Below are 25,301 nucleotides of genomic sequence, written 5' to 3'. Positions count from 1 at the left end.
ACCTTTGGACTTCCTTCAGCCCTGTCACAGCAGTGTTCCAAGTCTCTTCGACAGCTGAAACAGTCTTCTGAAGAGAAGCTTCTGTGGGTCAGTGTTGAACCTGAAGCTGACCCAGAATAAGCAAGAGCTCCCAGCATGCTGTGGTCCGAGCAGGGCGAATCAGGGTTCCATGTCCTCATGCCGGGAGATTATACATCAACATAGGTTCAACAAACCTCTCTACACAAGGCAGCAGCGCCTCAGCCTCCTTTCTGGAAATCAGACACACTCTGAACAGAAACGACCAACTTTAAATAGTACGATTTGGGGTGAAAACCCATCTCGCAGACTGTTGAAGGGAATCCAAGTGAATCCTGTGTGGTGACCACCTCGGGCTGTATCCTCTACAAGAGGCTCAGGAACAAGGCAGAGATAAGCTCTTACCTCTTAGTCAGACAACTGGGCAGTGAATATAGGAACATGGCTTTACTTTCTTTCAAAACCTGATAACTGGCTTTACTTTCTTCAAAAACCTGATAAGTTGTCATTTTGACAATAGCAGTCTAACGCTCCTTTATTCTCCTGCCTTTTGTTTCTGTTTTGCCTCTAAACCCAACTGTCTTCCCCATCTACAGCTTTGCATTTCCCAGCTGCCTTTTGGCAGCATGCAGAGCAGATGATACAAGAAACCCACAGGTCGGTTAAGTACCTCCAAAAGGATCAAATGTCTGAATGTTGAGAAAGGTCTGAGTTCTGTGGAAGGCTGGGAGCAGGGAGGAGAGAGTCTGGTTGCATCATTTGGGGGTAGGACGTATATGGGCAAGTTGGAGAGGCAAGGTCAGGTTCTTCTGTCCTCCTGCAAATACTGACTTAATCTGGTTTGAGAGGTGCAGAGAGTTTACGTGCCTGGGGGAAAACACTTAACGGTGGGTTCATGTGTACCCACCATTCTGAACCTGAAGAAGGAACCTCACTAGAGACAAAGAGTAAAAATCTGCCTCTTGGAAGAAGGGTGTTGAAAACAAAATTCATTCAGCTGAAACTGCATTCCCATATGAAGGCAAAAGTATGCAAAGCCTCTTTCTCCTGTGAGCAAATGTTTACCTGAGATTTTGTTTTCAGTGTTCCTGCGACTCACACTGGCGGTGGCTGTGCTTTTCCTGGGCGGGATAGGATGTGACCCCTTGCCTCTTCCCACTCAAGGCACAGTACAAGCCTATAAAGCACATTTAAACCAAAACGGTGCAGAAGGAACAGCTGGCAGCTCTGATAAAACCTGACACTTGACCCTGAAAAAGCGCTCCTGAAAAATCAATATGAAAGAAATCAAAAAGCATTACCAGTCTCAAGCCTCGAGTTTGGATTGCATTTGGCTTCTAGTGATGGATACCTTACAGAGTGGCTTAAATTAGAAGTTAAATCTCACACGTGAAGGAAGTCCAGAGAGAGCCAGTCCATGGCCAGTACGGCTGCTGTTCGTTAGAAACCCTCACTCCTCTGTCTTTCTGTCCTCAACATTGGCGTCCGTGTTCAAAGTTACTTCAGGTGCAACATGCCAGTTAGAGTTTGAGCTGTCGTGTTTTCATTCCAGAGAGGAAGTAGAAAGGCAAAAGGGCACCTTCTGCTATCTGATCCTTTTTAGAGAGTTTTCCAGAAGGCTCATCCAACAACTTCCTCTTCCATCTCATTGATCAGAACTTAGCTCCACGGCTGTCCCTCGAGGGGGGCTGGGTAATGTGACCTTCAGCAGGGCACAGTGCCACCCGGAGTAAAATGGGGGTTTGTGCCTAAGGAAGAAGAGGAGAATGAGTGTTGGGCAGACCACCTGTAGTGTCTGCCTATAAAGGAGAGGCTAGCTGAGGTAGAAAACAAGGAAGATTAGACAAAAATGTCCATGAGGCTGGAACTCAGGGCGGGAAGGAATTGAGGAGATGAGAGAGGAATCCAGAGGTGGTCTTGGCCTCATGAGTCTTCACCTTTCTTCCTTAGCCTGGTGCCTTCCGTGAATGGGCAGACGGTACAGGCTGCTCAGAGCAATTCAGTCTGATGTCCCAGGGCTTAGGGAACTGGCTTTTTGATAGCTATTACCATGCATACCACCAAGGGACATTAGGTTTTTTAGACCATTCATGACAGCCCCAAAGTTTTCTTTAAGAAAAACGATAGACAATTTAATTTCTAATGTGTTACTTTATGCAGATATTTACTCACCCAGCCATTTCAAAATATAATTCAAACGCACAAGATAGGGGCAAGACAACTTTTAGGAAATGACTGAATTCTACTGCAATTGAGCCTTCTTGCCGCCACTGTGAAATTTCTTAGCCTAGTATTTTTTTTTTAAATGAGTAATGCCTATTTATAGGGAATTTGCAAACCATTTCAAAGGGCATAGGAGGTGTTTGGTCTCTGCCTATACACTTTATATAACAGTTAAAAAAAATTATTGTCTTACAGATTTCATTCATAAAAGTGGCTTTGAAAGGAAAACGGGCAAGGCCTGAACTGTTCATAGAGTGCTCACAATTTCAGAGGTTTGACAAGATTAGATGTCATACTGACCAAGACTTTCCTAGTCTCGCTAGACTTGAGGATTAAAGGAGGCCTGTCCCAAAACTTAGAATGTAACCTGCATCACCTCTTCAGTTTAAAGGAAAACAAAACCTTACCTTTGACCATTTTGAAATGTTGATTTCTGACATCTGTTTGCTAAGAGAATCCTGGAATCCTTTGGTAACATGGAAATGATTATTGTAGGTCTTCAAAAATACCTACAACAATTGCATGCCTGTATCTAAGCATGCAAGGAATATATCGATATTTAGTCTCTCTGAAGATTGCCTTCTATGGGAATGCAATTTTATCCGGATAAATGTGTGCATCTGGTGTCGGTATAATTTTTAGAGTGTGACTCTTTCAATCATTGCTGAATTCCACATGCATATTCACTTGTCTTTCACCTCAGATCTAACTGGCTCAAAAGCCCCAATGCTGACTCTGACCAGCTCTTCCGCATGGTGGCAGAGGTCTTCATCCTGTGGTGTAAATCTCACGTAAGCACAGATGGGGGCTCTGGATTTAGAGTTGGTGGTGAAAGGTACACCTCAACTTTCTTGTAATGTTTGCTTTTTTATTTCCCCCCACTTAGAACTTCAAGAGGGAAGAGCAAAATTTTGTGATTCAGAACGAAATTAATAATTTGGCATTTTTAACTGGAGACAGCAAAAGCAAGATGTCAAAAGTAAGTCCATAGAAATCAATTCCAAAGACTCTCCAACCTTGACCTAAGCTACATGTCTTGGGTGTATGAAGGGATTAGCTCCTACTGCGTTTAGGTCAAACAACAGAGACCAACAGGTCCACTGTTCTTTCTTTGAGAATGAGCCAGAAGAAACTGCTCTCAAATAAGCATGGTCATCACATTTTATGAATAAGTAGCTGCTTTCTTTGTGCGTCAGAAAGTTTAAGTTTCAAGACTTGCCTAAGGCCTTCGAGAGGCCTCCAGAACAGAAGCTGCTGTTACTTGTTTTAAAGTAGAACTCCCTGCTGTGTAGAAAAGCTACAAAAATACATGTGCCTAGAGCCACCTTTTAATTAGCTGTGAGGACATTGCCTTATTTTGAAGATTTCGTAGACACATATTCTTACAGTGCACTTGTTTTCTTCCTATCTTGAACATCTTGTAGCTGCTTTATTTCAGCTGTGCTGACCTCTTAATGCCTTCTGTTTATTTTCCACGTGAGTTGCATTCAGAAACCCAAACATTTGTCCATCACCCTGCAGGGAAATGTTTGAAAGAGGGCGTTCCAAAGATCTGTCTGAAAACAGAGTCACCTACAGGGAGGGTGTCGCAGTATTGAATACAGGAGGGGCAGCCGGCCTCCGGGTTCCCCCTGAGTCAGCTCTGCACAGTGAGGTTTTGCTGTTTTTATTGGAGAGAATTCTCAGACACACTCCTTTAGGTGTACACACAAAAACAAGGCTTACTTAAATGTGCTGTTTCGTTCCCGGCTGTCATGGCTTACCTGGACTGTCTTCCCCTGAGAAGCGTGCCTGGGTGAGGGTTGACTGTACTGTCACGTATAAGAGACGTGTGACACCTGAGATGCGCATCTCTCTCACTGCTGGTACAGTGCTGCCTCTGAGGACCAGGAAGGTGGAGTGTGCACGGGAACCCCTCAGAAGTGAGAACCAGTTCTGGAAAGATGGCAGTCGCGGGTTTGTAGCAAAGCTCTTGGGGCAACCTTCCAAATAACCATTTGGGATAGAAGACCTTTGTATGCAGAGTTGCAGACCAGGGGCCACCAAAAGTGAAAACTTCAACACCCAAAACTTCACCAAGCGTGCCTAGCTCTGGTCAGCTGCAATTACTCTGCACTTTCCATCCCTTCCATCTTTAAGCTATGTTGACATTAACACTTCTTCCAGCATCCAAAATTTGATTCTTGGAGTTTAGAATCTGGTATGCGCTGTTTGGTAAAGTTTGATAAATAGAACTGTGCACATACAATGTAGAGAGATTAGGTGTATATATATTCACATTCAAGAGGAATCTTTGCTGCAAAGGAAGCTTACTTAAGGTGCATCCTTTTGTGCTTTGGATAATTTTTATTTGATTTTCCAAAGTTTATTTTGCATTTGACTTTTGGCATACACAGCTGCTCATGTGAGGTACAGGAGGAAGGATATTTTCAGACTCCTGATCCCTGGATATCTATCCCTAAGTTCCCTCTGAAGGGTCTTCTTACAGTCATTACAGTGTCTCGTTTGACCCTGTCCACCTACCGAAAGTCACTGAATCCCAGACAGATTCCTTGCTACCTTCAACTTGGGGTAGATCTTCTGGCTTTTGACTGAACCAGCTAGCATCCATTGTTATTGTCAGCGGATGGCAAAAAAAAGCAAAGAAAATGATTCTGGTACAAGAATTTGGATCCCAGATGAGCAGAAATGGCAAAGATAATCTCAGCCCTCTGGTGATGAATGGCTACTCAGGGTCCTTGGGTTTATACTTGGAAAGAGAAGAGGTGACAAAGAATGATGTTTCAAAACTAACCTACTAACAGACTAACCTGAAGTTGTTCATTCACATCACTGAACGAGGAAAAGGGTATGTTAGTCTTGTCAGAGGATGAGCGTATTCAGAACCTGTGCATCTTTCCTGCTGGTAAGGTTAGTCCATAGGAGCAGGTGCTTTCATTTCATTTCCATTGACATTGTATGCCAGTTTTTTTCTGAGATGTGTTGGAGAGGGTCAAAGTTACAGTGTAGTGGATGTAAGGACACTCCCTAGATGTTAAATAATATTTGCTGTGCTTCTCAGGGTAACAGATATTCATATTGTTCCTGTGGCCTCAGTTGAGGCACAAAGTGTAGTAGCAAACAGGACTAGAGCCTGAAAGGAAGCGAAGTCCCACTCTTGGCCCAGCTGCTCGGTATAGGTATGGCCTTGCATCGTTCACTTAACTTCTCGGGGCCCCAGTTTACCAATCTGTAGAATGGGCTTGAGCTTACTGCCTGGCTTCTCGCAGCTCTACTAGTAGGCCCTGTTGGAAAGTCAGTTTTAAATGCATCTCTAGAATTGAATAATGTTACATAAATGCAGCACATTATTTCAGACAGAGAGATATCATACCTCCAATAAACAGCAACTCATAGCCATTTCTGGTATTTTTTGGAGGTAGAACTACATATTACGAGGATGGGGAGGGGGTATTCTCTTTATTACCAGCTGAATCCCCATTGCCTTTGCCTCCCTGAAATTACATGTTCTCTCTACTACCTGATCTGCATGGTCACCTGTGCTTGCTTTTATCTGCACTCATAACTGAATTCTGGTGTTGTATAAATGAAGTTGGCCTCCGTGCATGTGGCAGAGATATGTGTGCTGGAATGCTGCACGCCCACACACACTGCACATGCCATTGCAGATGGAAAGGAAGTGGAAAAAATATACAGTGGGCCACACTGTTCTTACTTGATCAATTGAAGGTCAGTTCAAAGATGTGTCCTTTTTTCCAGCAGCTAAAGCACGTTTTGGGGAGAGCTCATTGTATTGTCTTTTGTTTGTATAACACCAGTTTGCAAATATATGTTCAGCAATACATAACTAAGCTGAGCACGGTGGTTTTTGTTTTGTTTTTAAACTCGTTTTGTTTTCTGGAAAAATGGCAGCAGCTTCCTCAGAGGGGAATGGTAAGTTAGAATGTGTTTAGCCCAAGAAATGCCAGTTCCTTGACCAAGATTATAAACAGTAAAAGAGTTGTGATGCAGCACATGTTAGAGTGCCTCGTGTAAAGCCACTTCACCCCATGAGCGTGATTTCAGTGAATTGGAAAAGGGCAGGGAGGAGTTGAGAAGACACCTTGGTGCTTGTCCAGGGTATTCAGAATGATGCGTGTGACTTTGTTTGCTTCTTCTTCCCATCCCCCTAGCTGCTCACTCTCCTCTCTCTCATTCCCTCCACCCCCCCACCTTTTTTCACTTTCATTTGTATTCCCTTTGCTCTTGCACTTGTGTAGCTCAAGTGCTCTCTCTCCCTCTGCCCCCCTCCCCCGTCTCTTCTCTCTCCCCCTTCCTGTTCCCTCTCTCTCTTCTTCTCCCTGTCTTTCCCCCTCCCCCTCCCCCATTCACTTCATCTCTCTGTCTCCCATCCCCTCCCCCTCTTCTGTCTACCATTCCCTCCTCTACCCTTCCCTGTTCTCTTACTGCCCTCCCTCCTGCTTTAGTGCCTCTCTCTCTCTCTTTCTCTCTGTCTCACTCTCCTTCTCCCTCTTGCTCTCTCATTCTCAGACTGGCTTCTGGACATTCACCTTTCCCTCTACCATCTATTGTTGGGTTGACTGGTCTCTACTTCCCTCACCCTCTCAGTGGGGATGAGCACTTCAGATGGCACAGCTCTGCCCTTGTTCCGAAGCCTCCCCGTGTGCTGTCTCAACACAGCACACCACCTACCGTGTGCTGTGTCCTCCTCCAACTCCTTTTCCCTTAAGAGTCTCTGTTTTTTTAAAGTTCACACATAAATTGTCTATTTGGTCATAAACTATTGGTGATAAAGTGTGGGGAAATGAAATGATTTTGAAGGTATAGGAATTTCTAGATTTCTGTTTCGGAAATAAAAACTTTCAGCTAACATTTAAAAGATGCATAAATAGATCGATCGATAAATACATATTTACACACACACATAAATAAAAGCATTTCCAGCATTAGGGAAATGCATTGAGTTAACTAATCCTAGCAATATGTGAAGAAAATAATAAAATTAGAACCTATAGCGTGTAGGAGCCTTTGACCTAAGGTATATTTAAAGGTCACAGCACAGAAGGGAGATTCCCCATCCTTTGGGCTGTGGGGTGATCCTGAACCACCTTGGATATTCCTAGAGTACATTTTTTAGAAACTTTTTTTAGGGGAAGCACACACATGGCCTGTTAGTTCAGTTCTCCCTACTCTTTTTGTAACCACAGATCTTCTGGAGGTGATAATGTGGTGGGTGGAAGGAAAAAAGAAAATTGGCGTCTTTGGTTACATGACAGATCGTCTGCATCCCACCCAGGTGCCAGGAGGGAGGTGGGAGGCGGGGAAGGCATGAGATCTAAGAGTTCACTTGGGTGGCCAGATCTGAAGACCACCAGGGTCCGAGGGTCACACACTCTGGAAGGCTGGTCTCTGATGACCTTGCCCCAGGGATGCACTGCTTGGTCTGGGTGTAAGTCCTTTTGATCCAATTAACCTCCATCCTAACCTCCCACCCGCTCTTCATGCTGTGCTCAACCGGCTTCCAGAGCCGTTGGTTTTCTATGGTGTTGGCAGAGGAATGGGGGTGAAAGACCTGTGACTAACATGTGGTGCCTTGTGTCTTGGACCCCTGCTTTCACTGACTGACTTCTCCTTGTTTCTTTTCTCTTGTCTTTCCACACAGGCCATGCAAGTAAAGGTACAGGTCAAATGCATGACGTGTCTTTTCTGTCCTAGTATTAGAGGTGCCAGGCTCTGGCCACCCTCTGCACTGTGATCACCGTGGGGGTGGTACAGAATGGATCTTCCCACCTGGAGGTCCCCAGGGCCTGCTTCAGGGAAGACAACTGCCTGTCAAAGAGTGAATGTAGGCCCTACCCACCCTCGGAATGGGGAAGCCGGGGAAGCCAGCCAAGCCTTGCCCTATCCGAGGTCTCCTTGCTATCTCTGCTCCCTTCCCCAGCTGCCCACTCTGCAGCCAGCCTACTAACAGATAGGGACGCTGACTGGGGCTGAGAGCTCGGGAGACTCACTCCTCTTATCTGCTGTTAGTGATCCCAGCCCTTCCACACTATACATGTCTGCCTCTTGTGCAAGGCTCCTATGCGTCAAAGAGAGTTTTCCAAGGACTAAAGTCAAGGATTTGGAATCAGCAGCAGGGATTGGAAATAGCCATGAGTTTTTGCATAAAGTGTGCACACAGTGGAATAAACCCTGGGACAATTTTCTAGTAACCTATGCAGGTTATTGCCTGGAAATATTTCTCTATGCCTCCATTGATGCGTGTCTGCTGCCACTTGTCCCAAGCCCTCTGCACTCAGGTCTGTAGCCGAGACAGGGAGATGTGCAGGAACCAGGTCATGTGCAGCTCTTAGTTAGAAAAGGAAAATGGAGCCGTGGCCAGGTAGATGTCGGCCTGGGTGTTGGCCCAGACTCTTAACTGCTGTGTGACCTTGGAAAAATCACTTAACTGCTCTGAACCTCATGTTCCCCTTTATAAAACTGACTGGGTGTCTCAGCCTTGTTGGGAGGATTAGAAATGCTTTATTTAAGTAGCAGGCACGTTGGAGCCACGTCATATATTTAGCATTTGTAGTTAGAACAACATGAGATTGGCCGAATAAAATAGTGAGCAAGAAATTATTTAAATTGCATATCAAATCCACAGAGTTCTATATTCCATACTTCCTTGATTGTATACTGCATGTTACTGTTTACCTCTTACATTTATATGTAATGTATATGTAACAATACCTCATAATTTATATTCACAAAACTGGGTTCTATCCTCTATGGACAATCTGAGGATAGAACCTCACAAATTACCCTTACAATTTTCAAAGGTAGTTTAGACTTTAAATGAGTTCTGTGTTAGGCACAACCTTTAGAATTCTCTACCTGATAGAACATCTAAGGAACCCAGAAAGCACTCGGTAAATGATAGAGCTCTTGAGGTCTTTGTGTGAATCAGCCGTCTACTGTGTGTCTAGAACATAAGACACTGTGTATCTTGCCTGTCTGTCTCACATCCCCCTCCCTCCTCATGTTTCTCACTGCCGCCTCCCACTGCTGTCCTGGATCTGACCTGTTGTTTTGGAGCACGAGGCACAAGTAGAGTCGTCTGGCAGTATTTGGTCAGACTGGGTTTTGCTGGCTAGGGATTTCACTGTGGTTTCTGTGGTGTAACCACCCGAAGGTTTAGCCACCACAAGCTGGGTAAAAGAAGTCGCCACTATTTTAAGAGTGTCCATTAATAATTATGAACTTCCTTCACACTTTGGGAAGTAATTTAAAGAGATCAGCCCCAAGACGGTGTGAATTCTGACCGTACTTAATCTTCTCTCAGAAAGCCAGTCCTTCACAAAACAAATTCTGTTCCAGCCCAGGGCCCCAGGTCTTACAAGCCAGTTCCAGAGGAGGCATCTGGACTCTTCCCTGCTCCCAGAGCCTTATGTGTTTGGGTTGTTGTGAACCACAGCGTGACCGCCTGGATGCTGCAAACACTTGAAGGCCCTCATAAAGCCAAAGTTTTAATGAGCCCCGATTCTGCCCTGTCATGGTCCCTGACTTCATTCTCTGCCTCTGGCCACCCAGCCCTTCCTCACTTCCAGCAAGAGCCCACTCAGCTGAGGCAGGGTCCAGTAAATGAGGTACCACGTGGGCCGCTTTGCTCTTTTGGAACCTGACTCAGGGAAATCGGGTCACCGCAGAGCCTTGCTTTGCTGAGCCCACCCATACCCGCCTCGTGCTGTGGGTGCAGAGGGTCCTCAGTCGGTTGCCTGGGGCTGCCGTAGCCTAGTGCATTGGCCTCTTCTCTCAAACCTCCCACTTCATTGGATGAACGCTCCCAGAAAGGGGTGAGACAGTGTAACCAGAAGAGGGCAGACTCCCCCAGACTTGGGGCGTTCCCTCACTTGTCTGCACTGTTTCTCCTAACTCTGTCCCAGCCAGATCCCAAAGCAGCCCCACCTACTTGGGGGTTCCCCTTTTCCTGCAGGAACGTGTGCTGCCTTGAGCAGAGGCTGAGTGGGATGCACGTGCTCCAAAAGGCTCGCTTCAGCCCCGGCCACCAGCAGTTGTTCTAGGGTAGATGCTCTTTCACTTGTTTACTGCCGCCCAGCATCAGGATTCTCAGTTCTTCTCTGCAGTCATTTTGTCAGTTATCGAATCATTCTTTTAGCAGAAACACCAGTTTGTTCATACTGCCCAGATATCAGCGAACAGAGACCGTGCGTGTCCGTGGTGTGTGTCTGGTCACGTGGTTCCGTGAGCATGCGCACAAGGAGAGGGCTCAGGGTCAGGGCCGGTCTTGAAGGGCCACCTGGTTGTCTTTGTTTCATATGCTCCTTTACTGTCCTCTGAAATGTTTAATAGAAAGGCCCACCCTGTACTGATGGGGCCACAGGAGGCAGGCTGCCTCCAAGGTGAGGCGGTGCCTTTCAGAGTCACTCAACCAGTTTGTTTCAACCTCATCTCCTAGTCTGGAGGACAGGACCAGGAGAGGAAGAAGACGAAGCGGAGGGGGGACTTGTATTCCATCCAGACCTCCCTCATCGTGGCTGCACTCAAGAAGATGCTGCCCATTGGTTTGAATATGTGCACCCCAGGCGATCAGGAGCTGATCTCCCTTGCAAAATCACGGTACAGCTATGTAAGTCGCCCATCTGCTTTGGTGGAGCATGTAATACAGGTGGTGGTGATCAGTGCTCAGCCCCTAAAGGATTTGTCCTTCTTCCCTGGAGACCAATGGACACAGAGGTGCCAAGGTGCACAGAGGCAACGCGCCATCATCTTTTCTCTTTTTTTTAATTTACCATTTATATATATATATATCTTTTTTAATTTATTTTATTTTTGGCTGCACTGGGTCTTCGTTGCCGCACCTGGGCTTTCTCTAGTTGTGGCGAGTGGGGGCTACTCTTCGTTTCGGTGCTTGGGCTTCTCATTGTGGTGGCTTCTCTTGTGTGGAGCACGGAATCTAGGCACACGGGCTTCAGTAGTTGTGGCACGCGGGCTCAGTAGCTGTAGCTCGTGGGCTCTAGAGTACAGGCTCAGTAGTTGTGGCACATGGGCTTAGTTGCTTTGCAGCATGTGGGATCTTCCTGGACCAGGGCTCAAACCCGTGTCCCCTGCATTGGCAGGTGGATTCTTAACCACTGCACCACCAGGGAAGTCCCAACACCCCATTGTCTTTACAGCTGACTTGGGAGTCAGCGCATGCCCTTTGGGACGAGTCTCTGTCAATTCTATTCTTTTGTCCTCGTAATAAAGATCGCAGCAAAACTGTCCATTGGCCCTCAGTGCATCCCTGCTTTATATTTCCATATTGACCTGTAGGAATAAAATTCAACATCTCTTTCCACAGAAGGACACAGACGAAGAGGTGAAGGAACATCTGTGGAATAACTTGCACTTGCAGGAAAAGGTGATGCAGCAGGAAGACAATGAGAACTCACACAGGCTTCCTTCTGGCTGCAGGGTGCCACACACCCACTTAGTTTACTCATGTTTTTTTAAATGTGTTCTAAAAACAGCCTCAGAGTACTTGTGCTTAATCGGTAGAACTAACTCTCTGCCCTTAGTTTTTCATTTTTTGGCCCTTAATTTTTGTTCTTTCCTTTGCTGTTGCAGAGAGGCCCAGTAAAACATGTCTTCCCACCTCCCACTGTGTGAGCATCAAGCCATAGCAGGGGGGTTAGATTAGGTCTCAGAATTTACTGACTGTGAGGTTTGTTAAAGAGGGGAACAGACACCTGGGGGAAGTTTTAGCACTTCCAGCTCTAGAGATTTGTAAACAAAGTAACTTTGTACCTGAGTTGATATAACCCAAAAAAACAAACAAAATCAAGACCAATTTTGATTTTAAGGCTATTTAAGATTTTTCCAAGCCTGCACATCTGAACAGCTCTTTCCTCAGATACATTATATTATGCTCTGAGATGGAAGATTAAAGTGACACAAATAGCCTCTCCTTTCCATCCCAAATATGTAGGAATTCCTGGTGGGTAAAATATACTACAAAAAAGGCAGTAAAAAGAAATTCCAAGTGCCAGAAAATAGGTGCTCTAAATCATAGTAATGAAGAGAAGATGATGCAGTTGGGAAAACTTGCAGAGCTCTCCTGACCAGATATATATATTATAGGGGCTGGGGTTTTTAGTAACCTGGAACAGGAGTGTGGGGCCTAACTTCCCATGCTGTGCATGAATGTAGAGCAGGAAACGTACATAAAACTGGCCTTGAACCAGTGAAACCCATGAATCATCTGTAAAAACAGCCATGGAACCACTTAGAGAGTGTCTACCTGCTAGAATATGGGCTGAGATGCTAGTCAACAAAACTCCTCCTGAATACAAGCTCATAAAAATACGGTGTGAAAGGAAATCCACCACCATTAGAGAGTCAGAAAATGCCACGAAATGAAGAATTCAAGCCTAAGGAGCTACAGAAAGGAATTTTTAAAGTGTGGTTGAAATATTTAAAGAGATAAAGGCAGCAATGTAAACTATAAAGCAAGACTTGGACATTATTTTTTAAAAAGGAGAGGGGAGGTGGCACTGAAAAAGACCTCACAGTGATTTTTAAAAGTTAAAAATAATCATTGAAATTAAAAATTCAAGTTATAGGTTAAAAAATATAGTAGATACAGCTGCAAAGAGAATTTATGAATTGGAAGCTCGATTTAAGGAAATCGTAAGGCAGAGCAGAGAGAAAGGGGTGGAAAATATGACAGAAGGTTAAGAGACATATAGGCTAGAATGAGAAGTTCCTACAAAGCGTCTGCTTTGTTCCAGAAAAAGATAATAGAGAAAATGAGAGAGGAATTAATAGAAAAGACTCTTGAACACTATGGTACCATGCTAGGAGTAAAAGGCCTTTTCAGTTCAAGAGATATAAGAGATGGCTCATTTCATGTACATGCTTCAATTTGCAGTCTGATGACCCGGCTGTAAAGTGGCAACTGAACCTATACAAGGATGTTTTGAAGAGTGAAGAACCTTCCAACCCAGAAAAGACAGTGGAGCGTGTGCAGAGAATTTCAGCAGCTGTCTTCCACCTAGAGCAGGTAAGTAGCGTCTACCCTGAGGATTGAGGAAGGAAGACTACCCTGCAAAATATAAAACTCCTCCACACTCAGCTCTTAGTTAAGAGCACCCTTGTAAGACAGAAAGCAAGGAGCAAGGATCATCCTGGCCTACCCCCAAAGTGTCATCTTGGTGCCTCGTTGTAGCAAGACTGCTCAATGCTTAACATTCCCAGTGTTTGAAAAATTTTTCCCATTAGTTCAAATGACCCATCCAAGCTCCCTACTCATTTGTAAAGCAATAAGCCACCAGAAGCAGTTGGGAAAAGAAAGAAAACCTAAGCCTCCCACAGACTGAATCATTTAGTGCTGGGTACCTTTTGCTGACTACAGTTGAGAAATCAAAATTCTTCTAGGGTTGAGAAGTCTGGGCTGCAGGTGGCTACCTTCTGCCACCCAGATCAGCCTGGTGTGCACCTACCCATGTGGTTTCTTCTCAGGTGGAACAGCCTTTGAGGTCCAAGAAGGCGGTCTGGCACAAACTGCTATCAAAGCAGCGGAAACGGGCAGTGGTGGCCTGTTTCAGGATGGCCCCTCTCTACAACCTGCCCAGGCAAGTATTCTGTCATTTTCTCCTGGCATGTGAGTCAGAGATGAGAATTAAGGTATCCTCCCAGAGCTGTGCTCTCTTCTGGCCCTGACCCTCATGATCCCAGAGGTAGAGATTGGAGTCCTTCACCCACAGAGCCATTACAGTCTGCATGTAGTATAATGGCCTGCTAAGGTAAGCATAAAAACTGAAAATAGTTGAGATTCCTTCGTGCCCCCAAGCCTGCCTCAGCTCACCGTTTTGCACTGTAAAGTCAGCCACGTAAGCAGATGGAAGCTCTCTAGTTTTGCCCTGTGGGATTCTTTGTGCAGCTGTAAAGGCACCCTGGAAAAAGGGAACTGCTTTCTAAAATACTTTACCCCAAATTCCATCCACAGATCAAACAATATTTCCATGGTCAAGTACTTGGATGACACCAAAATTATTATGTTTCCTCAGCAAGTACAGAAATGTAAGCTGAGACTTCTTCAGCATGATGTACTTGCCTTCAAGATAAAGAAAGGGCACTGGTTAGAGATGGCCCAAGAGGCCAGTCATGGGCATAAGGCCTTTCCCTGGATGTTTAGTCTATATGTGAAGGCTTTTCTGGATTGTGTGTGAACACATGCTGTGTCAACATAGGGCAGAGCATCAGTATAGACTGGGCCAGTGTCGACCCCTGAGGCTGACTCGGTGTCATTGGCAATATGACAACGTTCCCATCCTCAAACTAATTGCACAGTCAGTAAGGTTGAGCCTATGATCATAAACAAAGCTGGTAGTTGAATAGCCACTGCTTCATCACCTTTCAAATCAATAGGAACATCCTCACCTGGTCAGGAAAAATAAACTGACTTGGCCAAGTAAATTCTGAATCCCATGTAAATAAATGTGTTTCTTTGGAATATCAGATGAAAAGAGTATTCCTATGCTTGACATTTTGCTTTCATCTAATTGTGCATCTTGGCCATCATCTGTCGAGAGTGTCCTATATCCCTGTCCTGAGCCAGCTGGCCGACTGAGCTCTCCTAGTTAGGGTCTTTGAAGATGGTGGAGAATCACGGCCTCTGAGACACACACCTGCTCCTACAGGTCTCCTGAGAAAATAAACTAGTGTCTCTGGAAAGGTGGAGGCATCACAAATCAAGTAGAATTCATTAATAAAAAGCTGAAAAATTAAGTCAGGAAGTCATGGGCATGAAGCCTGCTGAAGCCCTGGCAGACAAATGAAATTTATAGTCCAGTAGAAAACGCAAAAACGCCTAGGACTTTTGTCTGTTTTCTAGAAGTGGTAAAACATCAAGAAGGCATTGGCTTTCCCCTCTGGTAGAGAGCCATACCTGACGTGCTAACGTGACCTCCAGAAGGGCTCAGCTTTAAGCACATGCCTCCAGGGCCAGCTAGGCGGCAATTACATCTCTCAAAAACAAGCAGTTTTTTTTCTAAATCCACTGACAATGTTAGTACCGTCCTTTAATATTTTGGTTGCTCCTTCAACGACTCTGTCCCTGTATGGATAATAGTAAGTCCAGGAATTCACTGTGTCCTTGATGAAACGTGGCCACCCCAGCCCCTAACCCAGCTGTTTTAGAGGGTTGCCCTGGACTTCTCCCTAGCATGGAGAATTATACGTAGATTTCATAACGACAATAAAAACTAACTACCTAAGAAGCTAGTGGTGGAGTCCGCTCCTTTTCTCCATCTTATGAGGATCTAAACTACATGGAGTCTTCCAAACTAAAGGGCTAAAGGGATTTATTTTATCATCTGGAAACTGTTTCTCTGATGTGAGTTTTTAAAAGAAAACCTGTATGCTTTTCCCCAGACACAAAATTAACAATTTCTTCCTGAGCACCTTTCAACGGGTTTGGCTGGAAAAGGTTAATGAAAAAACTCAGTATGACAGGCTTATACTCATTTTAATGGTAATGTAACCGGTGGAGAGACCCGCTCATTCTCTGCACACTCCTCCTTTCTTGACCATGATTTAACATGACACATAAAGACACAAATTTGTACAATTTTTTTAAAAAACTCTGATTGGTCAGATTTTGAAGAAAGATGGTAAGGGCTGTGTTCTACTGGAAACCATGACCAGGTCTCGATGACTCTGGTCTTGACCTTCCTTTCCTCCTCACGTTTGGGTAACCACTTACTGGCTCTTCAGCGGCTAATATTCCCAGACGTCAGTCTTGTCCTATAGGGAGTAAGTGGCTTGTGCCAGTGTATCCAGTGTTCCCACATACCAGGGCCACAGCTAGAACCTGTGAAGCACACAGAAGTTGTGCAGCGTGCCCAAGCTTTGCTTCCTGAGTAGAAGCTGGATTCCTTGCAGCTGTGATTCCTCAGAGGCCCTGTAAAGGAGCCATGCTTTGCTGCTTTCAGCGTATCTGAGACTGACTCCCTCACCATCAGCATGATTTAGATTGGATCACCTGGACAGGTGATCCGCCAAAATGAATAACCAAATCGCCGTATTTAGCAGATAGTTCAGGACTGTTCCTTGGCCTAATGAATTCTCACTACAGGGAAAACATGATAAAGACCCAAGGAGACCAGAGGAGGGTTACGGTGACCTCCAGGTCTTGAACCAGATATTCAGGATCCGCCACGTTAGAGGGTTCTGGTTTCTTTGAAACAAATGCTTACGGTGTGCTCTTGGCTACCCTGACCAATCAGAAGATAAGGATTGTACAAAAACTGCTTACTAACCGTTAACCGCCCAAACTAAAACAAGGTGTCCCGTGGACCCCTCTTGACCTCACTCTCACCCCTTCCGCTCAGGCACCGCTCTATTAACCTCTTCCTCCATGGCTATCAGAGATTTTGGATAGAAACAGAGGAGTATTCCTTTGAAGAGAAACTAGTACAGGATTTGGCTGTAAGTACTGACTCAACTGCGAGCAGATATGGGTGCGAATGCATTTGATTTTTGTATTCATGTGTGTGCGTTATAACCATTAAAGATGCGCAAAGAATTGGGTGTATAAATCTGAAAGGAGCTAACTGTATAAATTATCAGAGGGAACCCTGCTAATAATGGTCATAAGAGCCAGAGGATGAATTTCACTTGGAGGGGCTGGTCCTGTGATCATCCTCCCCCGTCCTCACTAACAGCTGATGTTGCTTGGGATGCGCAGCCGTGCCTTGGAAAGTTCATGCTAAGTTAAGTTTTGAGCACCCTTGGTTGCAGGAGGCCAGCCACCCCAGCCAAAGCCCTGCATGTCCAGTCAGTAGCTTCACTTTGGGGAAGGCATATCTAAATGCCCTTCCTGCATCTCACAGTTCTGTATTTGGCCCTTCTGAAGATTTGCCACGCCTCGTCTCTAACAGGCTTCATGCTCTAAAACTACTTGAAACAACACGCAAGGGGAAAAGCTTATCGCAGCAGCAACACTGAGCTTCATCCTGGTTCAGAAAGAAAATACACCCTCCTCTCCTTTGGCCAAGCCCTGGTTCTTTTCCTCTTTCTCCTTATTTCTCCCATCTATCTTTTTCTGTCATCCCTACTTCTCTCCATTAGTCTTGCCCTGTGTTTCTCATATTTACACTTTCCATGTTACATTCTCTTTCCCTTTCCCCATCTCCCTCTGTTTCTTATCCTCTTCCTGGCTTTTTTCCTTTAATCCTTCCTCCCGCATTTTCTTTCCATTTCTCTTTATGCCCTTCAGTCTTTTCATATATTCCTGTTGGTGAGAAAGACAGTCACTTGGTTTTCCCAGTTTCTTGATTAGTGTGACGTTGACAACGAACATCATTTCAACCCTCTCCCTTCTTCTGAACCATTCACACAACCTGCGCAGTTCTCACCAATTTACTGAATATGGTCCACCCTGCTTGTTCTGCCACTGCTGGAAAATCCACTTATACATCTGGCATCAGCTGAGATTTCCCTTTCTGTAAAAGGAGAGAGAGAAAAGAGGAGAAACTGCAAGGCTCACAGCTCCAGGATGGCATCTCTCAGGAACAGCAAGATTTTCAGTGTCAGGGGTGAGGGCAGGAAAGAGAACTGTTTCCGTGGGTTGAGTCTAGAATAGTAATAGACCCCAAAACAGCCCCAGTGCTTTATAACTCTTGCCCAACACCTATTCCCAGCCCAGCTCTCCAAGAGGAATGTCAGGTGTTGACGGAGAGACGCGGCCTCTCGGGGACTCTCCAGGGCTTCCCTCCTGACCGAGGGTGCCCAGAGCTTGCATGAGAGTTCTGCTGACTCGGGTCTGTAGCGCCTCCCCTGCGGTCAGGCTTTTGCTTTTCCTTTCATTTCGTTTTAACCCCCCAAACTGCAGTGTTTCTTTAATTGGCTGAAAAATACATATATTTCATTCCCAGACCTTGCATCCTTAGGGCTTCTGTCCTGAAATAAACATATGACGTCGTGGTTTCTCTCTGTGCTTTGAGGTGATGCGCTCTGTGCCTGGTGCTCTTACCTTTGTTCGCATGCGGTGGTGTGCCATGTGCTGGAATCCGCGCCTAAAACCTGTCTGCCTTGGTTTGTGTAGAGATCTCCCAAGGTGGAAGAAGAAGAGGCGGAGGAGACAGAAAAGCAGCCGGACCCACTTCATCAGATCATACTCCACTTTAGCCGCAATGCTCTCACAGAGAGGAGGTCAGCACTGCCGGAGCGCCCTGCTCGTCCCAGGCACAGGCACAGCTGTGTCGACCCCAAACCGTCCTCCCGCAGGTTGCAGTGTGCACAGAGGGGATGCCAGAGTTGAGCAGCCCTCCTGGCTGCTCTGTTCTTGGCCGTCAAGAAACCTCTAGGGGAACTACCTAAGCCCTTTCGTCATAACGCCTGACACTGAGTCTGAAGATGAAGCAGCCTGAAATTGTAACTTCCTCCCTGAATTCCATGTCAAGCCAAGGCTGATTCAGATTTTCACAGTGGTTTCTAAGAATCGGGGGGAGGGAGGGAGTTTCTAATTAATTCACTAGTACATTGAAGATTTATACGGCACTTGGTCTTTCCTGCTGGGTCCAAAGGTAGCCTGCTAAATATTTCCTCCATTCTTTCCAGCAAACTGGAAGACGACCCTTTGTACACCTCCTATGCCAGCATGATGGCCAAGGTACACGTGGGTTTTCTGCCCATTGTCTCAGTCTTTCTATTTCCCTTAGACCTCTTCAGGCACATGAAAGCTGTCCCAGGAAGCAGCAGGCCTGGGACTGGGTCATGGCCTGGGCTCCAGGCCTCGCACAGTTCACGTGCCGTACGGGCAGCATTAATAAGCCACTCTCCCATCATCCTATAGAAACCTTGAAGCTTTGCAGAAACAGTGGGTCTGGTGGCTGGGTTCTCATGATGCTTCTGAGCCAGCTAATCAGGGCTTAGGCATCCACTTCATCCTCGTATTTTTACTCAGTGCTCAGAACACGTCCAGCTGTTCAGACACATCTGTAGGTGAAGGAAGTCCGGTACATTTGGAAACAGGCCTAGAGACTACAGGAAGTTCCTAGTGCTCTGGAAGAGATGGAGTGACCAGAGATGACGTTTCTGTGTCACAGAGAGGGACGGTGGCCTCTGGAATGCCAAGTGGTTAAGCAAACTGCTGCTTCTCAAATGGGAGAACTTCATGTCGGGCAGCAAGGGGGGTAGGTTGGGGTACAGGAGCGCCCGTTCCCCTGCCAGCTGCACCACGGGGTCACTTTGGGATTCACAGTCTGGGTTTCCCTAATCTTTTGTCCAAGCCCCTGGTTCTTGTTGAGAAAGGCCAGCTCCCTGTGCTCTTGTCTCTCGATTTACACCAGAACTTCACTAAGTAGAAGAGTTCAGGTCTGTGGTTAAACCCGATGGGTCCCCATTGACTGTGTGATCTCGGCGTTCCCGTTTCTCATTTCTGAACCCCGTGGTAACTGCAAAGGTGGCCTTTATAGTTGAATGTTGCCTGCAGTGGTCCAAATGTTCTTGGTTTTACAGAGTGCTGAGGTCCTGAGGTACCTGTGAATTACATCCTGTCCCCTTCCTCACACAGTAGAGTCTTGTTTACACGGCTCACCTTTTTGTTTTGTTCTGTTTTGTTAGCATCTTTATTGGAGTATAATGTACTCCAATAAATGGAGTACAAGGGTGTGTGAGTTTCTGCTGTATAACAAAGTGAACCAGCCATACATATACATACAAGGCTCACCTTTAATTTGATTGTCTGTCTCCTCCTCTCCCTGCTGCATGCAATTCAGAGTTGTCAGAGTGGGGAAGACGAAGAAGGGGAGGAAGACAAGGAAAAAACGTTTGAAGTAAGTTCTCACTAAGATGGAAGACAGCAGGAGGGCCTTCAGGGGTGGGTGCTGACATTAGCCACATGGCTCACCCACCACAGGTGTCTGGTGGCAAATACATTAGTTGTGGTTGCTGTCTGTCTCTTGGCTCAGTCAGCAAACGGCCCCACAGCTTTGCTCTTCTGGAAAATCTCCTACCTCTACCCAAGTGTGGTGGTAACAGGGGCCGTAGAAGGGCACATTCAAACGTTCAAAAGTGAAAATTCACAGCGGTAGAGAAACTGGATGGTTTTTTGCACCGTTATTCTGTAAACGTACTTAATCACAATCTTAATTTTGAGGCAGTGCAGGACCCTGAATCTCTCAAGATAGAGCGACATGAGTTTACTTGTACTGTTTTACAGACAAAATATACAACAGTAAAAGTAAATGAAGACGATTACAGTTCTGGAAAGCCTTGACATTCTAGCATCTCATAGCTGGTAGAGTCTCAGTTAAGTGTGGTCTGAGCATTCTGGATAAGTGGGTGTTTCCTACAGATAAACTCCAGCTGAGCCCTCAGCAGGTTTTCCTGTATGACTGAACATTGAAAGCAAGCACATTTTAATCTGGGGTCACTTCCTATAATTATAGTATCACAGGGGAACAGACTGTGTTACCTATCAGTACAAAAAGTAGAAAATTCCGCATCGAAAGGTAAATTATGGGTGGACAGTTTTGGAAAGCTGGACAGCATCTAAAAATAAACTTCCAAAGTCCGTTTTGTTCAAAATTATGTTTGTTGCCTTCTTAGGCAAGTAAAGATTCTCTCTCTCAACTCACCTGACCACGGTGGATTCTCTGGGGGTAAACAGATCTTTTCCCGCTTTTTTTTTTTTTTCTAGGAGAAAGAAATGGAAAAGCAGAAAACCCTCTATCAGCAAGCTCGGCTGCATGAGCGTGGAGCCGCAGAGATGGTCCTTCAGATGATAAGCGCCAGCAAAGGTGATTTCTGGGATTTCTACACGGGCCCCTTAGCTACCACAGAGATGTCACACCATGACGTGACGTCGTTATTAACGGGTCCAGGTAAAGCCCAGTAGATGGGATTTACCCTCTGTTTCCTTGGTGATTCAACGGAATCTTTACCACGGCAGGTGAGATGAGCCCCATGGTGGTGGAGACTCTGAAGCTGGGGATCGCCATTCTGAATGGGGGCAACGCTGGCGTGCAGCAGGTAATGGGGGCTTGCAGGAGGTGGGGCAGACTTCCTGGGGTATTTCCATTTGACAGCTGTCACACTTCAGGGAAGAGATGTTGACTCTGCTACAGAGGTGGCCGCCCAGAATCACCTTTGCTGGTGTTTTGTCCTTAGTGACCAGTTATATCAGAGTAACTGGGAACACAGATAAAACCAGGACTAGGAGTCTTTAGACAAAGGTATGCTTAGTAAAGAGGGCTTACCTAGGCTTCAAAAAGAAAAACATTACATTTTTTTCATCATTTCTACAAAAATATGCTCTAGAGGAAGTTTTCTAAGCCTTAGGTTTTTATTTCGACCCTTTCCCTTATTAGCTGCCTTACTGTGAGCAAAAGGGGCCTGATCAGTTAAGTGAGGTTCATAACCCCACACACCTATTGTTCGTTCACTCATTCATTTATTCATTTATTTAACAGCTGTTTAGTGATTGTTGACTATGCACTAGGGCCAGGCTCTCTTCTGTGGGTAGAGGGTGTAGCAGTGAATAATGCAAATAAAAACTCCTGCCATCATGCATTAAATGAGGGAACACACAAAGACATACAAAGTGGAGCGTCTGGCACATGGAGTTCATTCAGCAATCTGATTTGGAACTGGCTACAGGAGATAGAAATGCACTGGTGTCTCCTGAGTACTCCAGGCTCTGGCTAAAAATAAAAGCATCTGTGTGTGCACAGGAAAATGAAATTTCAAAGACTTTTGGCATTCATAAGGGTTATATCCCAGGGCCTTTGAGAATTTCCAAATCCATGACTACCATTATTGCGTATAATTTTTCCCAGGCTTTAACTCATCACAAACAAATTTCTCATTAAGAACTACCATTTTCAAAGGCACCTCTCACTTTCTGTTCTCTTCCACCACCACCCCGTCAGTTGACTTTCTTACAGAGCCCTTTAAAAAAAAAAAAAAAGAAAGAAAATTCTTATTATGTCAGACAAAGTTCCTGGCTTGCCAGTAACAGGGAACAGAGGACACTAAGTCTTATTGTGAGAGAGATACTGAGCTCTCAACTAGGCTCATTAGTAGGTAAGCTCCTTGCTCCAGTGCGTTAAAATCATTGCATGAGCTGTTCAGATTATACCTCAGCAACCGTAAACATTACTACATCCCAATCCTGGCACCTGTTCCCAAATAGAAGAGGCTTCAAACAGTAAATCTATGAATGTCAAAGATCCACTATACTGTCAATACCAGTGGACCTTTATAAAATAAAACATCTGCCCTAAAATATTCTGGTTCCATAAGTGGAGGGTGGCGCTCAGGCACACTGAAGGTTTAAGTCCACAGGTGGAGTATCTCGATGCTTACCCAGGGTTACAAACCACCATCCTGGATCTGACTCGGTGTACCTGCATGGCTGCCATCTGTCCATCACAATTAGGAGGGTTAGTACGTGTGCCATAGTTTTCATTGTTTTTCCCTTTTAAATGTGTCTCCCTTGCAGAAAATGCTAGATTACCTAAAGGAGAAAAAGGATGCTGGGTTCTTTCAAAGCCTTTCTGGTCTTATGCAGTCTTGCAGGTAAATATGGGAAAACCACCCATAGCATTTTTTTAAAGTTCTTCACTATTCAGGGAAAGGGGAATGGGGTGGGGGAGGGCCACAGAATAAACTGGCTTATCATGGAATTATTGAGAAAGGAGTACCTACTTCCGAAAGCTAAGAGGATGGGTATTGTTCCTCCAGCCCTCAGGATTACCTTCAAATAGCATTCAGAGGGGAAAATGTAATCTATACACACACACACACACACACACACACACACACACACACCCCTACCAACACCTGTTTGGTGTTTGAATCGCCCTTACCTCCTTTTTTCTTAGGTTGTTTTATTTGGAGCTAAGTGAGTTTCTCTTAAACATGTATGCTCATAAAAGTCAAACTAGAAAAGAACGGAAAAGAGGAGGAATCCCTCAGTATGACTCAAGGCTATGTGTTCGTTAGACCCATTAGGCACTTTGTTAATCCTTAACAGTTCTTTCAGCCTGAATAGATATTTTGTGGGTACATATTTTGACACATCCATTCTGACAGAGGCACATCCTGACGTGGGAACATTTTGACATTGTCTGAAAAACAAAGCATTAAACTTTCCATTTATATTACCCAGTGGCGTAAGCCTCCCCTCATGGCTGAACCCTCTGACAGATGAACAATAGGTAACCAAAAGTCGTAAGGTTACCATACTTGCTCATTTCAGAAACAAGCCAGCAATCTTTCTAAGAAAAGTGTCAGCTTATTCTCCGAGATTCATATGTATTTTGAACCGTCTGCAACTCATTCTGAAAGAAGTCAAAGTTATAATTATCTAGCTCGTTTGCCTCCGATTAATAATTCTTAAACTTGGAACGTTAGTCCAATTGAAAATTTGGAAGATGGATGTTCTTTTTTTGGTGGACCGCATAATATTGCTAGTCATATTGGATTGGGTAAATATTGTACCCTGGGGATATACAGAGCATATTTGAGCTGCAGTACAATCCCTGTCCTCAGCTCCATTTTTCCCCCACCGACAGCCTCCCTCAGGAAAAGAAAATGTAATATTGCCAGACCTGACTCACTGAGGGTGAAATAGTACATGTGGACTCAAAGATGGCGAAAATCAAGGCAGTTCAGTCCTGTATTGCTCATGATATTCTCGATTAACTTTCTAAGAGTTCTCTTGGTAGTTTGTAGTACTTAATATTGCTAAGCTAATTTATAATGCTGGCTTAGAGGGACAGGTGACATACCCTTAGAGGCCAACTGAGTTCTAACAGAAGTTTTAAGGTATTTTAATGGTTTTTTGCTGATTATAGAAATAATGTGTATTTGTAAAATGGTTAAGCATTGAAGAAACCAGAACATTTGAAATGGGTATTTCGGGATGGAGTAAGGGTCAGAAATGTCCACCGCACAGATTGTCTCCTGAATCAGCAGCGATGCTTCAAAGCAGCTATGTCCAAGTGTCCTGGTTCCGTATCCTCCTCCCAAAATCAAAGGATAATTTTGTATTATCAAGCAGACCCTTTTTATAGCAGGGTCTGGGGAAAACCAATATAATGGCAGTAGGAATTTTCACTTTCTCTTTAAAATTCATCTAAATTACAGAACATATGTGACTCCCTAAAAGGGGAAAAGGGGTGTTGGATTTTTCCCCAAAGTCTTTCCAATCCAACAGTCATTTCCTTTGCCCAGTGATAAAAGGAAGAGGAGGTTTTGCAGAATCTTACTGGACTCAGCCATAAGCTTCTCTAAGGTCTATGTTCTTGTGAGACTTTGTGGTCTTATGTTCCATAAAATCTTTTTTATTGGCTAAGGAGTTAGACCCTATTAGAGAAATGGAGTGAGCCCCAGTTGGAAATCACATGATCATTATTCTCATTATAGCTTTGCGGTTGTCCTAGAGGTTCCTGGCTAAGCAGGTTTTGTTGGTGGCTGTGGCTGGGAAGGTTGTGGAAGGTGAGGACAAAAATGAAAGCCAACTTGTCACAGGTTCAGGAGCACCTAGGGACACCATTGCCTCTAGAAAGCGTGATCTTGGCTACTTTTGGCTCCTGAATGTTAGAATAAAAGGGTGTGGCCCTTCAAAATCTGAAACTTTGGGGCTTCCCTGGTGGCGCAGTGGTTGAGAGTCCGCTTGCCGATGCAGGGGACGCGGGTTCGTGCACCAGTCCGGGAAGATCCCACATGCCGCAGAGCGGCTGGGCCCGTGGGCCATGGCCGCTGAGCCTGCACGTCCGGAGCCTGTGCTCCACAACGGGAGAGGCCACAACAGTGAGAGGCCCGCGAACCGCAAAAAAAAAAAAAAAAAATCTGAAACTTTGTAGCTCTCTCCATCAGTATTCATCCTAAGCACTAAAAGCCGCTATTCCTTGTGATTCTCAGAGAAAGTAGGTAAATGTGGAAGGTGAACATGAATTAGTACAGTTTAAAGTAAACTTTCCCTTAAGAAATCTTAGAAACAGATTATTCCTTCTTGATTTGGAAAGCCTTTCTAAATCTTCGTCCATAAGAAGGGACTCAAACTG

The 25,301-nt window shown here is 45.1% G+C and overlaps 1 protein-coding gene across 6 annotated transcripts in view; it reads left to right on the top strand.

The window, feature by feature from the left end:
* Window positions 1-25,301, top strand: part of RYR3 (ryanodine receptor 3) — a 553,937-nt gene that overhangs the window by 492,343 nt on the left and 36,293 nt on the right. For 5 of the 6 annotated variants that reach the window (XM_067742171.1, XM_067742163.1, XM_067742191.1 and 2 more), the window contains exons 68-80: window positions 2,945-3,032; window positions 3,128-3,220; window positions 10,700-10,870; window positions 11,585-11,644; window positions 13,154-13,285; window positions 13,744-13,856; window positions 16,617-16,713; window positions 18,332-18,438; window positions 18,847-18,898; window positions 20,007-20,063; window positions 20,930-21,029; window positions 21,182-21,261; window positions 22,733-22,809. In XM_067742171.1, coding sequence (XP_067598272.1) covers window positions 2,945-3,032; window positions 3,128-3,220; window positions 10,700-10,870; window positions 11,585-11,644; window positions 13,154-13,285; window positions 13,744-13,856; window positions 16,617-16,713; window positions 18,332-18,438; window positions 18,847-18,898; window positions 20,007-20,063; window positions 20,930-21,029; window positions 21,182-21,261; window positions 22,733-22,809 — 1,227 coding nt within the window. The remainder of the gene's footprint in view (window positions 1-2,944; window positions 3,033-3,127; window positions 3,221-10,699; window positions 10,871-11,584; window positions 11,645-13,153; window positions 13,286-13,743; window positions 13,857-16,616; window positions 16,714-18,331; window positions 18,439-18,846; window positions 18,899-20,006; window positions 20,064-20,929; window positions 21,030-21,181; window positions 21,262-22,732; window positions 22,810-25,301) is intronic. The other variant, XM_067742181.1, reaches the window with a different exon arrangement.

Source organism: Pseudorca crassidens, chromosome 1 (genome assembly GCF_039906515.1).
Source record: "Pseudorca crassidens isolate mPseCra1 chromosome 1, mPseCra1.hap1, whole genome shotgun sequence".
Taxonomy (NCBI): Eukaryota; Metazoa; Chordata; class Mammalia; order Artiodactyla; family Delphinidae; genus Pseudorca; species Pseudorca crassidens.
Note: the sequence above shows the minus strand (reverse complement) of the source record. Positions and strands in the feature narration are given on the sequence as shown.